Source organism: Staurois parvus, unplaced genomic scaffold (genome assembly GCF_062004578.1).
Source record: "Staurois parvus isolate SC_StPar_1 unplaced genomic scaffold, SC_StPar_1.0 ptg000068l, whole genome shotgun sequence".
In the NCBI taxonomy this organism is placed as follows: domain Eukaryota; kingdom Metazoa; phylum Chordata; class Amphibia; order Anura; family Ranidae; genus Staurois; species Staurois parvus.
In genome coordinates, this window is record NW_028317864.1 from 629,369 (window position 1) to 649,114 (window position 19,746).

The 19,746-nt window shown below is 44.7% G+C and overlaps 1 protein-coding gene across 2 annotated transcripts in view; it reads left to right on the forward strand.

The window, feature by feature from the left end:
* The window catches only part of CERCAM (cerebral endothelial cell adhesion molecule), a 104,450-nt gene that overhangs the window by 56,495 nt on the left and 28,209 nt on the right, over window positions 1–19,746 (forward strand). The window contains exons 1-4 of one of the 2 annotated variants that reach the window (XM_089668993.1): window positions 4,773–5,003; window positions 18,695–18,805; window positions 18,915–19,032; window positions 19,220–19,354. In XM_089668993.1, coding sequence (XP_089525119.1) covers window positions 4,828–5,003; window positions 18,695–18,805; window positions 18,915–19,032; window positions 19,220–19,354 — 540 coding nt within the window. In that variant the 5' untranslated portion in view covers window positions 4,773–4,827. Of the gene's footprint in view, window positions 1–4,772; window positions 5,004–18,694; window positions 18,806–18,914; window positions 19,033–19,219; window positions 19,355–19,746 lie in introns of those variants that run through there. The other variant, XM_089668994.1, reaches the window with a different exon arrangement.

Consider the following 19,746-nt stretch of genomic DNA (forward strand, 5'->3'; position numbering starts at 1 on the left):
ATTACACACATGCAAGATAGAGATTATACCTTTTTTTCAAACATGCATAAGAGGTATTCAAGATTAGACCACATATTAATAGAACATCAATTAATCGACCACCTAGTTCAAATTGAAATAGAGACAATCTCTTTATCGGATCATGCCCCAGTCAGAATGAAATTGGAATGGGGGAAGGGGAAAACAAGAGGGCTGGGATGGAAACTTAATGAGACACTATTAGTAGATAACGAAATAGCCCAGAAAATAGGGGAAGAGATTGAACGGTATTTCCAGGAAAATGAGACAGGTGATGTGTCCATAGCTACAGTGTGGGAATCTCATAAGGCATACATAAGAGGAATATTGATAGCGATTGGGGCAAGAAAGAAAAAAGAAAGAAGAGAGAAAATGAGCAGACTCTTAGAAGAAATAAGTAAGCTAGAACAACAACACAAGAATAGAATAATAAAAGAAATAGAGTTGAAGTTAAAAAAAAAGAAAGAAGAATTGGAAGGTGTAATAGAAGAGGAGAGGAGAAAAGCATATAATAGGGTTTTGAGTGAGAGATATAGATGGGGAGAAAGACCGGGAAAATACTTGATGAGGGCCCTAAGGAAAAAGAAAAATAGAAATTATATAGAAAAAATAAAAGACGTTAAGGGGAACCTGAAACACTCAAATAGAGAAATCACCAAAGTTTTTATGGAATATTATAGAGATCTGTATAATATAAATCCCCTGCGGGAATCTGAAAATATAGAAAGTGAGAAGAACCATAAGAGAAAGAAATATATAGAGAAGGCTGGGTTACTAAAATTAAGCGAAGTCCAAATGAACTCCCTGGATGCAGATATCTCACAAGAGGAAATAAAATTAGCTCTGAAGGGTACAGTGTCTGGGAAAAGTCCAGGTCCAGATGGTTATACTGTGAGATATTATAAAAAATATAGTGAAATCTTAGTACCAAAACTTAGAAAATATATGAATGCATTAGGTGGAGAGATGGAAATAAGAAAAGAATCGCTACAGGCTCAAATGGTGCTTATCCAAAAAGAGGGAAAAGATGCTACACAGTGTTCGAACTATAGACCTATCTCATTATTAAACACTGACACTAAGCTATACGCAAAGGTCTTGGCAAATAGATTGAAAGAGCTAATGCCGGAATGGATACATCAGGACCAGGTGGGCTTCGTTCCCGGGAGGGAGGGTAGAGATAATGGGCTACGATCATTGATGCTGATCCAAAAAAGTAAAAAGGGAAAAGAACCGGTGATTCTACTCTCTATAGACGCTGAAAAAGCGTTTGATAGAGTGAATTGGAGATTCATGATGGATACGTTGGAAGCCATGGGAATTGGGCCCAAGATGAGAGAGTGGATAGGAAAGTTGTATAGATACCCCTCTGCAGTTGTTGTGGTGAACGGGGAGAGGTCAGAACCTATTGAGATGTCAAACGGTACAAGACAGGGATGTCCACTGTCCCCATTGTTGTATGTTGTATTACTGGAACCACTTCTGTCAACAATACGGCTAAATAGAGATATAAAGGGAATTCAGATAGGGGACACGGAACATAAAGTCGCCGCTTTTGCTGACGACTTGCTGTTCTACGTGAGAAACCCCAGGATGACACTGCCAAACCTAATGAAGCTATTGAAGGAGTATGGAGAATTGTCAAATTTAAAGATAAATCCAACAAAAACGGAGATTCTAAATATAAATATTTCAAAAAATGAAAAAGAAAAAATACAAAAGGAATTTCCCTTTAAATGGAAAGATAGAGATATAAAATACTTAGGAGTAAATCTCACAGCTTCATATAAACACCTTTACAAATTAAACTATATTTCACTGATTAATGAGATTAGAGAGCAGCTAAAAATATTGCAAGAGGGAACCCCGACATTGATAGGTCGTATTAACCTAGTAAAAATGATAATAGTACCAAAAATCATGTATAGATATCAAATGATACCAATTAAACTCCCAGAGACCTTTTTTAAGTTAATTAAGAAACTGATAACAAAATACATATGGAGGAATAAAAAACCAAGATTGTCATATGAGTTGTTGAGTAGGAGGAAAGAAAGAGGTGGTTTAGGGCTTCCAGATTTTAAAAGATACTATAAAGCTGTAATATTGGCTAGAACTATAGACTGGATACAGAACTATAAAAAAAGTTGGGTGAGGATAGAGAATGAACTTAGTGGAATAGATTTGGGTAAAGTGATATGGATACCAACACAGTATAGGGGCCTAAATGATAATGTAAATACATACACTTTGAATGTTTTAAAAATTTGGGATAACTTACACAAAAGTTTGAAATGGTCTTTTAATTCAACACTAATTTCACTAAAAAACACGGAGTTTTTCCCCCCTGGTAGAGAAGAAATAGGAGGTAGGTGGTTTAAAAAGGAAGAGGTTCAATTAAGAGATATTTTGGTAGGGGATAAAATAGGATCATTTGAGGAATTGAAAAAAAAAGAGGGTGAGATTTTCACTAAATTAGACAAGTGGCGGTATTTTCAGTTGAAGAGTTTTGTTGGAAGTTTGCCAAAACCTTTAAGGACAAGAGACAATTGGAACTTGTTTGAAAAGGTTTTGGGCACACAAGGTGACGGGAAACACGGGATTGCTAAGGTATATAAAATACTCACAGAACTAGATATAAATACAAAGCCAACATATATAATAAAATGGGAAACTGACATGGGAAGTGTGATAGATGAGGAGAAGCAGAGGAGAATATATAGATTAACCCACGAAAACATCTCTATGAGAGAAGTAGAGATGAACTATAAGTGTTTGACAAGATGGCACATTACACCAATTGTTGAAAATAAGATGTGTAAAGAGAGTTCACCGTGGTGCTGGAGGGGATGTGGTGAAATGGGTACAACATATCACATATGGTGGGGTTGCCCAAAAATTCAGTTATACTGGAAGACAATAACCCACTTGATAAGGAAAATAACAGAAATAGATATTGGATTAGACCCAGAAGTGTGTATTTTACATAACATGGACATATCAGTCAATAAATATAAAAAATCAGGGATATGGTGCTACATTAATGCTGCAAAAGCCCTGATACCCAGGTTTTGGAAGCAAATAGAAGTACCGAGGGTAGAAGACTGGGTAGAAGAAGTTGAGCAGATTAAAAAGATGGAAAGGTTGTGCCATGTCCAGGAAGATAGGATGGAGATTTATAATAGGAAATGGGAGAATTGGGAAAAAGCTAAGTTATATACGAAATATAGGAAAGATTAAAGAAAATAATAGGAAAACTGCACTTGCTGAGATAAAATGATGCAGAGAAAAGGAAAAGTAGGAAGATGGGATTTGGGAGAGGGTGGTGGAGGGGGGGGAGAAATTTGGAATAAAGTAAATAAAGTAGAAATGTTGGATACTATGGTGTATAGATATATTTATATGTTTGTATATCATGATGTTGAAAAGTATTTAAAATGAAAATCAATAAATATTTAAATTATAAAAAAAAAAAAACACAAGGGCAGACTCTCAAAGTAAGGCTGACGCTTTTCGAAGGGAGTCTCTTCTTCATCAGAGCTCCCTTCCAAATGCATCAGCCTTACTTTGAGAGTCTGCCCACACTCCTAGAGCTCCGTTGAGGATCTTATACGCTTGTTATACTTCTCTGTTTGTGAGTATATTTCTTAATTCAATAAAATCACATTTTACTGAGGTAATGTGCAAGGTTGGTGCGCTTTCTTTTTGTTTCACTTCACAGTACTGGTCGGGCTTCCCCAGCCTTGTTTAGAGCCGCACAACCTTTTATGCATTGGTGGACGAATTTCTACAAGTTCCTTTTCCATCCATCCTTGCTCTGGGTCATAGAGCGCAGGAGGTGTTGTTTTTGTTTCCACAAGCATGTCTCCAGACCTAAACCCTATTGAGCATCTGTGGGGCATCCTCAAATGGAAGGTGGAGGAGCGCAAGGTCTCTAACATCCACCAACCCCGTGATGTCATCATGGAGGAGCGGAAGAGGACTCCAGTGGCAACCTGTGAAGCTCTGGTGAACTCCATACCCAAGAGGGTTAAGGCAGTGCTGGAAAATAATGGTGGCCACACAAAATATTGACACTTTGGACCCAATTCGGACATTTTCACTTAGGGGTGTACTCACTTTTGTTGCCAGCAGTTTAGACATTTGGGCTTTTGCTATGGCAGGTCCACCGAAGAATGGGGTCTGCCCCAGTTTGGCTGGGTGGACCACAAGTTACCCTAGGCCCCATCAGGAGTATCATGCCCTGGGGAATCAGAGTCAGGGTCTTTTCTCTTTGGAGGACCATCTGTACATTCTCTGCACTTTTTTGTGTGCTTGGTGTTTTGTGTACTCCATTTTTCTTTTTGACCATGGTGTTTGGTTTCACTGCACTGTGAAGCTTAAAAACAAATCCCTTTAAACAATTGCCAATGGGACAACCGCCCGTTAGAGGATTTCCACCTACGTGAGGAGATGGTAGGAATTTGGATGTTCTCTCAGCAGGACAGAGGAAGAGGGATCCCCCCACTCCACCCACAAATACACATAGTTCTGGCTTTAGATACACTGTATTCCATGTGATCACTATCACTGCCCAGAGTTACTAGAAGGAGGTTTTCCTAGAAAGCTCCAGAGACAAGGAGGTTCTTCAGCAGTCATAGTGTGCAGTACAGGGTGGGTGTCAGAGAACGGATGGATGGATGGGGATCCCAGGGTGGGTGTCGGGGGATGGATGGGACAGTGTTCTCCCCTCCCTATGAGAGCTCCGTCCCCTCCCCCCGATCACAGAGCCCTCCTCCCCCTCTGACACGTCCATCCCGGTGTACATGGATGGCTTCCTCCGCTCTTCTTCTTCTCCTGCTCCTGGCCGGGCCGCTGGTGGCCGCCGATCCTTCCCATCCCTCCCTGCTCATCGCTGTCCTCGCCCGCAATGCGGCTCATGCTCTGCCCTACAGCCTGGGGGCGCTAGAGAGACTGGACTACCCCAAAGAGAGGATCTCTGTATGGTGAGAGGCTGTGTACATGGGGGAGGGGGGGTCTGTATGGAGTTATACCCTGGGGGAGGGGGGCTCTATGGAGTTATACCCTGGGGGAGGGGCTGTATGAAGTTAAGGGAGTTACACCCAGGGGGAGGGGGGGGGTTATATCCTGGGGGTGTATGAAGTTAAGGGAGTTATACCCAAGGGGAGGGGTGTTATATCCTGGGGGGTGTATGACGTTAAGGGAGTTATAGCCAGATGGAGGGGGGGGGGTTATATCCTGTGGAGGTGAATGACGTTAAGGGAGTTATACCCTGGGGGAGGGGGGGCTGTATGTATGGAGGGGGGGTTATATCCTGGGGGGGTATGACATTAAGGGAGTTATACCCTGGGGGAGGGGGGGCTGTATGTATGGAGGGGCGGTTATATCCTGGGGGGTGAATGATGTTAAGGGAGTTATACCCTGGGGGAGGGGGGCTGTATGAAGTTAGGGGGTTATATCCTGGGGGGTCTGTATGAAGTTGAGGGGCTTATACATGGTGGGGTTGTATGAAGTGCAGGGGGTTAGATATATCCTGAGGGTTGTATGTATGCACTGGGGGGATGAGTTGAAACCTAGGGGGGCTGTATGAAGTTAGGGGGTTATACCATGTAAGAGTTGCATGCAGTCTGGAGGGGGGGGGGGGGTAGGCTGTTCTCAGAGACTTGTATGCAGTGGGGGGAGGTTATAACTTGGGGGGGGCTGTATGAAGTTGGGGGGTTATACCCTGGAAGCAGTCTGGAGGGGTAGGTGGTACTCTGGGGGTTGTATGCAGTGGGGGGATGGGTTGCAACCTGGGGGGGGGGACTGTATGAAGTTGGGGGGGTTATACCCTGGAAGGGTTGTATGCAATCTGGAGGGGGGGGGATTGTTCTCAGGGGGTTGTATGCACTGGGGGGATGGGTTATATCCTGGGGGGAGCTGTATGAAGTTAGGGGGGGTTATACCCTAAAGGGGTTGTATGCAGTCTGAAGGGGGGTAGGTTGTACTCTGGGGGTTGAATGCAGTGGGGGGGATGGGTTATACCCTGGGGGGGCCTGTATCTGGAGACAGGTATGGGGGGTTGGATGGACTTGATGAGAATCTGTCTGTGGATTTTCTGCCCCTATAATGAGAGGAGTAAGTATGGATTGCACAGATCAGCATTGTCTGTGGGAGGTTGTGAGTCGTCCTCACCAATCTATAATACGGGTCAGGTGAGCCAATGTTCATGGCCAATAGTTGAAGCTGGACACATTTCCAGATGACCTCTGATGTCTGTAGATTGCCATCACACCAGGCTCCTGTATAGTTCAGGATGTCAAATGTGGCTGGACATAGATGGACTAATCTGATGGTGTGATTACAGATTGTACAAAAGATAAAGAATCAGTCCTTCAAGAACAGCAAATATATGTTATATAGCCTGCAGGCTTCATACGGCTGTGTTGGTCATCGTGACTTTTTAAAGTGTATCTATGCTATTAAAATGTACTACAAGGTATGGTCAGAGACAGCAAACATGATACAATAGATAGTCAGAGACTATGGGTATTCTACAAGAGATGATCAGAGACTATGGGCATTCTACAAGAGATGGTCAGAGTCTATGGGTGTACTACAAGAGATGGTCAGAGTCTATGGGTGTACTACAAGAGCTAGTCAGAGTCTATGGATGTACTGCAAGAGCTAGTCAGAGACTAAGGGTGTACTACAAGAGCAGATCAGAGACTATGAGTATACTACAAGAGCAGGTCAGAGACTATGGGTGTACTGCAAGAGATGGTTGGAGACTAAGGGTGTTCTACAAGAGATGGTCGGAGACTATGGATGTTCTACAAGAGATGGTCGGAGACTTTGGGTGTACTACAAGAGATGGTCAGAGATGGCAAACATAATACAAGAGATGGTCAGAGACTATGGTTATTCTACAGGAGATGATCAGAGACTATGGGTATTCTACAAGAGATGGTCAAAGTCTATGGGTGTACTATAAGAGCTAGTCAGAGACTATGGGTGTACTACAGGAGCTAGTCAGAGACTATGGGTGTACTACAAGAGCTAGTCAGAAATTATGGGTGTACTACAAGAGCTATTCAGAGATTATGGGTGTACTACAAGAGATGGTCAGAGTTTATGGGTGTACTGCAAGAGATGGTCGAGACTATGGGTGTTCTACAAGAGATGGCTGGAGACTGGGTGTACTGCAAGAGATGGTCGGAGTCTATGGGTGTACCGCAAGAGATGGTCGGACTCTATGGGTGTACCTCAAGAGATGGTCAGAAAGTATGGGTGTACCTCACGAGATGGTTGGAGTCTATGGGTGTACCGCAAGAGATGGTCGGAGTCTATGGGTGTACCGCAAGAGATGGTCGGAGACTATGGGTATACCACCAGAGATGGTGGGAGACTAAGGGTGTACTGCAAGAGCTGGTCGGAAACTATGGGTGTACAAGAGCTGATCGGAGACTATGGGTGTACCACAAGAGCTGGTCGGAGACTATGGGTATACTACAAGAGCAGGTCGGAGACTATGGGTGTACTACATGAGATGGTCAGAGACTGTGGGTGTACTACAAGAAATAGTCAGAGACTATGAATGTACTACAAGAAATGGTCAGAGACTATGGGTGCACTACAAGAGATGGTCAGAGACTATGGGCGTACTACAAGAGATGGTCAGAGACTATGGGTGTACTACAAGAGATGGTCAGAGACTATGGGTGTACTGCAAGAGATGGTCAGAGAATATGGGTGTACTGCAAGAGATGTTTGGACTCTATGGGTGTACTGCAAGAATTGGTCGGACTCTGAGTGTACTGCAAGAGTTGGTCGGACTCTATGGGTGTACCACAAGAGCTGGTCGGAGACTATGGGTTTACCGCAAGAGTTGGACGGACTCTATGGGTGTACCGCAAGAGTTGGTCGGACTCTATGGGTGTACCGCAAGAGTTGGTTGGACTCTATGGGGTTTATTTACTAAAGCTGGAGAGTCCAAAATCAGACTCCCTTCTGCATAGAAACCAATCAGCTTCCAGGTTTCATTGCCAAAGCTTCATTGAACAAGCCGAGGTTAGAAGCTGATTGGTTTCTATGCAGAAGGGAGTCTGATTTTGGACTCTCCAGCTTTAGTAAATAAACCCCTATGGGTGTACCGCAAGAGTTGGTCGGACTCTATGGGTGTACCGCAAGAGTTGGTCGGACTCTATGGGTGTACCGCAAGAGTTGGTCGGAATCTATGGGTGTACCGCAAGAGTTGGGTGGACTCTATGGGTGTACTGCAAGAGTTGGTCGGACTCTATGGGTGTACTGCAAGAGTTGGTCGGACTCTATGGGTGTACTGCAAGAGTTGGTCGGACTCTATGGGTGTACTGCAAGAGTTGGTCGGAATCTATGGGTGTACTGCAAGAGTTTGGTGGACTCTATGGGTGTACTGCAAGAGTTGGTCGGACTCTATGGGTGTACTGCAAGAGTTGGTCGGACTCTATGGGTGTACTGCAAGAGCAGGTCGGAGACTATGGGTGTACTGCAAGAGTTGGTCGGACTCTATGGGTGTACTGCAAGAGTTGGTCGGACTCTATGGGTGTACTGCAAGAGTTGGTCGGACTCTAAGGGTGTACTGCAAGAGTTGGTCGGAGTCTGCGAGCACACAATAGGAGTTAGGGGGTTATACCATGTAAGAGTTGCATGCAGTCTGGAGGGGGGGGGGGTAGGCTGTTCTCAGAGACTTGTATGCAGTGGGGGGAGGTTATAACTTGGGGGGGGCTGTATGAAGTTGGGGGGTTATACCCTGGAAGCAGTCTGGAGGGGTAGGTGGTACTCTGGGGGTTGTATGCAGTGGGGGGATGGGTTGCAACCTGGGGGGGGGACTGTATGAAGTTGGGGGGGTTATACCCTGGAAGGGTTGTATGCAATCTGGAGGGGGGGGGGATTGTTCTCAGGGGGTTGTATGCACTGGGGGGATGGGTTATATCCTGGGGGGAGCTGTATGAAGTTAGGGGGGGTTATACCCTAAAGGGGTTGTATGCAGTCTGAAGGGGGGTAGGTTGTACTCTGGGGGTTGAATGCAGTGGGGGGGATGGGTTATACCCTGGGGGGGCCTGTATCTGGAGACAGGTATGGGGGGTTGGATGGACTAGATGAGAATCTGTCTGTGGATTTTCTGCCCCTATAATGAGAGGAGTAAGTATGGATTGCACAGATCAGCATTGTCTGTGGGAGGTTGTGAGTCGTCCTCACCAATCTATAATACGGGTCAGGTGAGCCAATGTTCATGGCCAATAGTTGAAGCTGGACACATTTCCAGATGACCTCTGATGTCTGTAGATTGCCATCACACCAGGCTCCTGTATAGTTCAGGATGTCAAATGTGGCTGGACATAGATGGACTAATCTGATGGTGTGATTACAGATTGTACAAAAGATAAAGAATCAGTCCTTCAAGAACAGCAAATATATGTTATATAGCCTGCAGGCTTCATACGGCTGTGTTGGTCATCGTGACTTTTTAAAGTGTATCTATGCTATTAAAATGTACTACAAGGTATGGTCAGAGATGGCAAACATGATACAATAGATAGTCAGAGACTATGGGTATTCTACAAGAGATGATCAGAGACTATGGGCATTCTACAAGAGATGGTCAGAGTCTATGGGTGTACTACAAGAGATGGTCAGAGTCTATGGGTGTACTACAAGAGCTAGTCAGAGTCTATGGATGTACTGCAAGAGCTAGTCAGAGACTAAGGGTGTACTACAAGAGCAGATCAGAGACTATGAGTATACTACAAGAGCAGGTCAGAGACTATGGGTGTACTGCAAGAGATGGTTGGAGACTAAGGGTGTTCTACAAGAGATGGTCGGAGACTATGGATGTTCTACAAGAGATGGTCGGAGACTTTGGGTGTACTACAAGAGATGGTCAGAGATGGCAAACATAATACAAGAGATGGTCAGAGACTATGGTTATTCTACAGGAGATGATCAGAGACTATGGGTATTCTACAAGAGATGGTCAAAGTCTATGGGTGTACTATAAGAGCTAGTCAGAGACTATGGGTGTACTACAGGAGCTAGTCAGAGACTATGGGTGTACTACAAGAGCTAGTCAGAAATTATGGGTGTACTACAAGAGCTATTCAGAGATTATGGGTGTACTACAAGAGATGGTCAGAGTTTATGGGTGTACTGCAAGAGATGGTCGAGACTATGGGTGTTCTACAAGAGATGGCTGGAGACTGGGTGTACTGCAAGAGATGGTCGGAGTCTATGGGTGTACCGCAAGAGATGGTCGGACTCTATGGGTGTACCTCAAGAGATGGTCAGAAAGTATGGGTGTACCTCACGAGATGGTTGGAGTCTATGGGTGTACCGCAAGAGATGGTCGGAGTCTATGGGTGTACCGCAAGAGATGGTCGGAGACTATGGGTATACCACCAGAGATGGTGGGAGACTAAGGGTGTACTGCAAGAGCTGGTCGGAAACTATGGGTGTACAAGAGCTGATCGGAGACTATGGGTGTACCACAAGAGCTGGTCGGAGACTATGGGTATACTACAAGAGCAGGTCGGAGACTATGGGTGTACTACATGAGATGGTCAGAGACTGTGGGTGTACTACAAGAAATAGTCAGAGACTATGAATGTACTACAAGAAATGGTCAGAGACTATGGGTGCACTACAAGAGATAGTCAGAGACTATGGGCGTACTACAAGAGATGGTCAGAGACTATGGGTGTACTACAAGAGATGGTCAGAGACTATGGGTGTACTGCAAGAGATGGTCAGAGAATATGGGTGTACTGCAAGAGATGTTTGGACTCTATGGGTGTACTGCAAGAATTGGTCGGACTCTGAGTGTACTGCAAGAGTTGGTCGGACTCTATGGGTGTACCACAAGAGCTGGTCGGAGACTATGGGTTTACCGCAAGAGTTGGACGGACTCTATGGGTGTACCGCAAGAGTTGGTCGGACTCTATGGGTGTACCGCAAGAGTTGGTTGGACTCTATGGGGTTTATTTACTAAAGCTGGAGAGTCCAAAATCAGACTCCCTTCTGCATAGAAACCAATCAGCTTCCAGGTTTCATTGCCAAAGCTTCATTGAACAAGCCGAGGTTAGAAGCTGATTGGTTTCTATGCAGAAGGGAGTCTGATTTTGGACTCTCCAGCTTTAGTAAATAAACCCCTATGGGTGTACCGCAAGAGTTGGTCGGACTCTATGGGTGTACCGCAAGAGTTGGTCGGACTCTATGGGTGTACCGCAAGAGTTGGTCGGAATCTATGGGTGTACCGCAAGAGTTGGGTGGACTCTATGGGTGTACTGCAAGAGTTGGTCGGACTCTATGGGTGTACTGCAAGAGTTGGTCGGACTCTATGGGTGTACTGCAAGAGTTGGTCGGACTCTATGGGTGTACTGCAAGAGTTGGTCGGAATCTATGGGTGTACTGCAAGAGTTTGGTGGACTCTATGGGTGTACTGCAAGAGTTGGTCGGACTCTATGGGTGTACTGCAAGAGTTGGTCGGACTCTATGGGTGTACTGCAAGAGCAGGTCGGAGACTATGGGTGTACTGCAAGAGTTGGTCGGACTCTATGGGTGTACTGCAAGAGTTGGTCGGACTCTATGGGTGTACTGCAAGAGTTGGTCGGACTCTATGGGTGTACTGCAAGAGTTGGTCGGACTCTAAGGGTGTACTGCAAGAGTTGGTCGGAGTCTGCGAGCACACAATAGGAGTTGTTGTAGAATGGGGTATGTCATCTCCTCACCACCTTTTTTTAACCATGAAAGGCCCAGAATTGTGGTTGTGGTTGCAGCAGTTCCCCATCATTCACATGACTTGTACAGAACATGACGGGGTATAATTATTGCTGTGGTCCTGCTCTGTTACAACCCCTTTAGCTGCTATGTTTGGTTTGGGAGAGCGGTCTGGAGGTGATGCCACATATTATATTTACTGCCCCTATCCTGTGAATGAGCCCTGAAGGTGGCTGAGGACAGAAGGTATGGAGGTATGGTCAGTGTAATGTGTATGCTCACAATAATTGTGTCGTGCCCAAAGCGGTATTTATACCCAGTACATTGCAGTTCATGTATGAGAAGTGCAATCAGTTCTTCCTTTTCTGCTGAAAGAGAATTTCCAGCGTACCCACAATCTAATCTAACCTCCCTTCACCACCCCAAACACAGGCCAATAAAACATGTCCTGTATACAGCCAGCAATACAAGAGACGAGAGCGTGCTCTCTGCCTGATGAATGGGCCCTGCGTCGCTCCGAAACGCTGCTGTCGATATTATGTGACCACTAAATAGAGCTTCGGACCTGTTTGAGGATTCCTTGGTTTTCTGCTGACATTTTTCTTTCTGGATTTTTTGCGGTTCCCAGCCCGTGGTCACTACAGCACCCAAACACTATTTACAGCCACTTGCAGGAATGTGTGCGTTGGGAAAACTACATTTTGCTCTGGTCATTTATGGCACACAGGGATGCAGGAAATCTCATACTTAGCAAGTCTGGACAGGTCGGTAGGAAGTCGGAGATGTTCTGAGGCTCAGTGTGTCAGGAGGTTAATTAGGTGACAAAGAAGAATGCTCTATACATACCTCATTCACTTTAGGACAGGGGTCTCCAAACTTTCTATACAAACGGCCAGTTTACTGTCCTTCAGACTTTACGAGGGCCGGATTGCGGCCAGTGGGAGTAGAAAAGGTCCTGACTTCAGTGGGAAAGAAATACTGCCCCATTGTTTGGTGTCAGTGGACCCTATCAGTTGTGTCACTGGGAGGAATTGTGTACCAACGTTTGTCATTGGAAGGAGTTGTGCCCCCTTCACTGGTGTAAGTGGGGGGAATTATACACAATTGTTGGTATCAGTATATGAAATTGTGCCTCAAGGGCCAGATAAGAGCAAGCAAAGGGCCGCAGCTTGTAGACCACTGCTTTAGAAGCTGCATGCCATTTGTTAGCATTTAATTATTATCTTAACAACAATAATAATAAAAAAATGTATGATTGGATTTTCACCTGCCAAAACATGTTCTTAGGTTTTGCTGAAGGGGAGGGGATTAAAATTCCTATCTGATTTTTTTTCTTTTTTTTTTTGCTGTCCATGTTTCATTGTGTAGATTTCCCCTCACTTTCTGTCCTGGTGACAATGAAGACAGGAAGTGGTGGGAAATCTCCGGGCTAAACTATATATACGTATATGCAGATGGCCATATAGGGCCATATAATGTAACATACCATCGTATGTCATAACATCCTCCTCCATCCTACGCTCCCTCACTTACATCTTTCATCTCTCCCTCTCTACTGGCGCATTCCCCTCCCCTCTGAAGCACGCGCACATCACATCCATACTTAAAAAACCCTCCCTGGATCCCACCGACCTAAACAACCTTAGACCCATCTCCCTGTTGCCATTTACATCCAAACTCCTTGAGCGCTTAGTCTATAATCGCCTGAGTTCCCACCTCACCGACAACAACCTCCTTGATCCCCTACAGTCTGGCTTCCGTCTCCTACACTCCACCGAAACCGCCCTACTCAAACTCTCCAACGACCTGCTAACCGCCAAAGCTAATGGCCACTACTCAGTGTTCCTACTCCTCGACCTCTCTGCGGCTTTCGACACGGGTGACCACCCCCTCCTCCTCAAAAAACTATACTCTCTTGGTCTTAGAGACTCCGCTCTCTCCTGGCTCTCTTCCTATCTATCACAGCGCTCCTTCAGTGTTACCTATAACGCTGCCACCTCCCCCTCACTCCCCCTCTCTGTTGGGGTCCCTCAAGGTTCTGTCCTCGGGCCCTTCTCTTCTCCATCTACACCTCCTCCCTTGGCCAACTGATACACTCCCACGGCTTCAACTACCATCTCTACGCCGATGACACGCAAATCTATCTCTACCCCTTGTCTCACCCCTTCAGTCTCCGTCCGAATTACTAGCCTTCTGAACGACATATCAGATTGGATGTCACTCCACTTCCTCATATTAAACCTTTCCAAAACCAAGCTCCTAGTTTTCCCCCCAGCCCACGCCCCCCCTGACTTCTCCATCACGACCAACAACACCACCATCAGCCCCACCCAGCAAGCCAGAGTACTAGGTGTCATTCTAGACTCCAATCTATCTTTCCAACCCTAGGTCGAATCGCTGACAAATTCATGTAGACTCAACATCTCCAAAATACGTCCGTTCCTAACCCCAGAAACTACTAAGCAACTCATCCACTCCCTTATTATATCATGACTTGACTACTGTAACTCCCTCCTCACCGGCCTACCTCATCACAGGCTATCCCCGCTTCAGTCTATCCTGAATTCTGCGGCCAGGCTCATCCACCTTACTAACCGCTCCGTATCCGCCACCCCCCTCTGCCAATCCCTCCACTGGCTTCCAATTACCCAATGCATAAAATTCTAATTACTAACATTGATGTACAAAGCTATTCATAACACTGCCCCAAACTACAACACTGACCTGATATCCATTTACCACCCAAAACATACTCTCCACTCAGCACAAGACCTCCTACTCTCTAGTTCCCTGGTCTCCTCCTCCCATGCCCATCTCCAGAACTTCTCCAGGGCTTCCCCCATCCTCTGGAACTAACTACCCCAATCCATCAGACTGTCACCTACCCTCCTCACCTTTAGGCTCACCCTGAAAACCCATCTCTTCAGGGAAGCCTACCCCGCCCTCACCTAATTGCCGATCTCCTTCCTACCACTCCATCCCCCCATAGCTATTTCCTCCTGTACCACTATCCCCTCCCTCCTAGATTGTAAGCTCCAAGAAGCAGGGCCCTCGAACCCCTCGTGTATTGTATTGTTACTGTACTGTCTCGTGTGCTGTCTCATATTATAATGTACAGCGCTGAGCAAACTGTTGGCGCTATATAAATATTGTATAATAATAATAATAGTATGTCAGCACCTGGGAGTCATAGGTGGACCATGTACTGGCCTATACAGATTTCAGGACATGGCAGTATAAAGGTATACATCAGTCCTAGCCTAAACAAAAATAAGCATACAGACATATTCCCTGGACACATTGGTGGGGGGGTTATTTACTAAAAAAACTCCTCACTAAGACATATAGGAAACCTACTGCTGCCAATACCCTATTAGAGGCAAGAAGCTACCATCCACGTTCACTGATCTCAGGGATTCCAGTGGGACAGTTTTTGAGATGTCGGAGAAACTGCTCAAACATCAATGATTTTAAAATGGAAGCTCAGGATCTCTATAGAAGATTTAGGGAAAGGGGGTATTCCCACTCCCAAATTAGAAATGCTCGGAGACGGGCATATCAAACTGACCGTGAGGATTTATTATCTACCAAAAAGGAAGTGAAGGCTAGATTGAGTGATCAGCCTGTGAGAATGATTACCCAATTTGGAGCTCAATGGCAAGATGTTAAACTAATATTGGAAAAACACTGGAAGATTCTTACTCAATGCCCCAGGTTGAGCAAGATTGTAGGTGAACGTCCCCAGATGGTAGCAAGAAGAGCACCAAATCTTGGTGACCTCCTTATTCATTCAGATTATCAACCATTAAAACGAACAACATGGTTAAAATCACGTACCAAGGGGATGTTTAAATGTGGAAAATGTCAAATCTGCAAATATGTGGATCGCACGGATTCCTTTTATGATTCAGGAAATAACACTCACTATAAGATTCAGAGTCTTATAAACTGTTCCACAGTAAGGGTATTATATATCTTAACCTGTCCCTGTAAAAAGATGTATGTAGGTAAGACTAAAAGACAACTTAAAGTAAGAATTGGTGAACACTTTAGAGATATTAGATCAAATGATCCTGATAGTAACCTTGCCCAACATTACGCTAAATATCATGGAGGTAAACTGGACGGCACTAAAGTAAAAGGTTTCTATGCACTGCACTTCCCACAGAGGAGAGGTGATTTTGATAGAGAACTGCTTAAAAAGGAGAAACATTGGATATATAAACTTGATACACTGTACCCTAAGGGGTTAAATGTGGAGTGTGATCTCCAAGTGTTTTTGGAAAAATAGGTTTATGGGACTATGTACCGGTGTTGGGAATATTAATGAAAATATGGATGATCTTATGATATGAGTTTTTTATATAGCTCTAAACAATGCAAAAGGACTTACTATCTGGTTAAATGTCCCTTAATACCTTCTGTCTCTGAACAATGACCATACCATAGGATGGATGTTAAAAAACTGGGGTATTTCTGTTATTATGACCCTCATGTGAATTCTCAGATTATATTGCCATCTTGTGGTATTTGTTGGTATTTTCTGATAATTGATATTGTCTCCCCCAAAAAACCCGATTCAGTAGATGGAACTGTTGATTCTCTGATTTACTGCCATGTGGCGGTTAGTTGATGGCATCTCTCAGTTTTTCTTAATGGCTGGAATTGCGATAAACCTGTGTATATTGGGAATATTAACGTAAATATGGATGACATTACGATATGAGTTTTTTATATAGCTCTAAATAATGCAAAAGGACTCACTGTCTGGTTATATGTCCCTTAATACCTTTCGTCTCTGAACAATAACCATACCATAGGATGGATGTAAAAAACTGGGGTATTTTTGTTATAATGACCCTCATGTGAATTTTCAGATTATATTGCCATCTTGTGGTATGTGTTGGTATCTTTTGATAATTGATATTGTCTCCCCAAGAACCCGATTCAGTGGATGGAATTCATGATTCTTTGATTTATATCGCCATCTCCTGGTTAAAGTGTGATAAAAGCTCCAACAGACTGGTATATGTAATTTATGACCTTTGATTAATATATGTTTTGGCTAAAATATCAAGCCTCTCCCCTCCCTGTGGACTCCAGCCGCCTGCCTTTTTAATTTTAATTAAGACCAGTAGCTGTGCTAAGTATTTAGCCCCCCCCCTTGTTTTCTTCCATTAGGAACAACTGCAGGTCACCTCTTTTGCATAAATGGGTGGGTCTTTACCCACTATAAATAGGATATTGAAATGCAGCTGTCCCATTGGTCCTGACGAAGCTGAGTGAGATACGCCCATCGGCGAAACGCGTTGACGTCATACGTCAGATACGTCACTTCCGGTCATGCGCACTAGGTGGAACGCACGCTGACCCATAAGGAGGAAGCCATTTTCACATGCCATGAGGCAAGCGTGAGCGGTACAGGCGCTGAGAGGGGGCTGGAACCCGCGGTATATCGGCGGGTGTCAGCGGTGGTTCCTGGGCCTCTGTGGCCGCGTTTGGCAATATCCATGAAGGACATTTCTTTCATTCCCTTTATCCACGGCACAGGTGGTGAGTGGATTGTTACAGGACATTAGATATACGGTCCTCTGTGATCAATATGATCTACATATCTTATTGAGTGCAAGCTCTGTCAGTGACTTCCCACATTATTTGTTTCACTACAGGATGGGGACATTATGGTGCTTTGTGTAGGATACAGGACATACCGCATATAGTTCAACAGGCAGAAGATTCCTTGGGATATGTTTTGCTTTTCCTACAAAGGGTGGTGTGTAGTCCACATACAGTGGTGAAGACACCATTTCAAGCAGAGTGCTGCAATCTGCACCTTTTCTCCCATCCTGGGAATAAATGGGGCTTATTTCCATTCAAGAGCTTTATGATACAGCTGTTCACATAACAGATGAACGGGCCCCAACCACGTGTGCCGGCACAGGAATGTATTGCATCATATATGTGACATTTATGTCTTTTTCCAAACAGGCCTGAGGCTTACTGTTCCCCTCTTTACGCTTATTGTGCTTACCGCATTTCATACATGTGATATACGTATATCCATAGTATAATTTTTGGATTCCCTGTTCGGGATTCACCATTATGATATTGGTGTAAATTCATTATTTAATATTATGGTATACCTATGGTATAATTTTTGGATACACCTCTTCAGGGAAGTGTTTACCTATGTGTTTGTACTACAGAGATATTAGACTCTTGCAGTCACTTTTTCTGTTGCACATACATTTAGACCGGTCTTGATGTCATTTTATATGGTTTTAGGTCTGTGTGTTATTGTCTCATACTGAGGTGATGGTAAACCAGGGCGAATGCCCATATGTCATATTTATATCTGTGTAATAAAGCATAATTTTTGGAAAATTTTCTGAGTGTCACGGTCTGTTCATAATGTAGCCGCTTTTCTGTGAATCTCTTTTCACAAACCCCCCTTTTTTGAAGGGTTATTTACTAAACCTGGAGAGTGCAAAATCTGGTGCAGCTCTGTATAGAAACCAATCAGCGTCCAGGTTTTATGGCCATAGCTTAATTGAAAAAGCTGAAGTTAGAAGCAGATTGGCTCCCATGCACAGCTGCATCGGTTTTAGTAAATCTTCCCCAGACAGTCTACTTCCAGGGCCTATGTTCCTATGTTTATGCTAGGACTGGTGTATACCTCTGTACAGCCATATCCAGTCATCCTTTTTTACAGTTGGCTGTATGCTATACCTGTGACTCCCGGGGGGCTGAAATACGACTGTATTTTTGGTTGTACAGCCATATACCCCAATGTAAATGAGCTCTAAAAGTCTTTATATTGCCACTGAGTCCCAATGAGAGGAATTTCCCCTTACGTGTTCTGGTGACATTGTTATCACAAGAACAGGATCTGAGCTGAGTTTTTGTTTCGTGAAATTTCACTGTGTTGTGTTCTGTCATTCCACAGGTGTGTCAGTGACCACAATGAAGACCCAACCATTGATGTTCTGGAGAAGTGGATGGAGGCGGTGCGGCCATTCTATCACTCCGTGGTGTGGACGGCACAGGAGATGCCCAGGTGACATGTCTGTTGGGCTTACCTATCCTCTCCATCTGTCATCTGGAAGGAAGGACTGTGATTTTATATGATGAAGCTGTATGGTGATTGTAGGATTTTGTCCTGGCAGGTGGTATCCTCAGGAGACGAGCCCAAAGCACTGGCCTGCAGAGCGCTATGAGCATGTCATGAAGCTGCGTCAGGAGGCCTTAGACTATGCCAGGGAGAGCAAAGCCGACTTCATCCTGGTGAGACTACTCTACTCCTGGGAAGGGGATGGTGATATATGAGGGATTTCTAGGGACACCAAAGAGTGTGTGCCATACTATGGCCTATACATGGAATGTAAATTAAAGGGGAACTTTTATATATACATATGGCAGAGGCAAGCTTAAAGAATGTCAGTCTACATGCATATTGCTGTTTGTTTTACAGTTTACTGATGCAGACAATGTGTTGACCAATGACCAAACAATACAGCTCCTTATGGCGGAGAATAAAACCCTGGTTGCCCCCATGCTGGACTCCCAGACGGGGTTCTCTAACTTTTGGTGCGGAATAACACCCCAGGTATGACGGGTATCAACAGTAACACCTCATCGTGAGGCACATGGAAAGTAATAGACATCAACTGGTGAATTGCTACAAAGGAGATTTCCAGCCAAGGCTGCATGCACACTAGTGCATGAGGCTCCAACCTTTTTGCAGGTCAAAACTATCAGCGCACCAACCAGCCCCACTATCGAACGCCTGTCAGACTCTGAGAGGCTAATGGCTGCTGTGGCTAGAAGGAGTGCTACATTTAGTGCAGTATGAGTCCAGGGGCCAATGCCCAGAACGCAGCCTGCTGGCAGCATTCCTGGACCACCCGCACCTCAATGCCCAGTGTGCATGAATCCCAAAATATGTAAACCCTAACAATGAACTTCTCCTATTTGCTCCCTCTTGGTCTGTTAATCCCC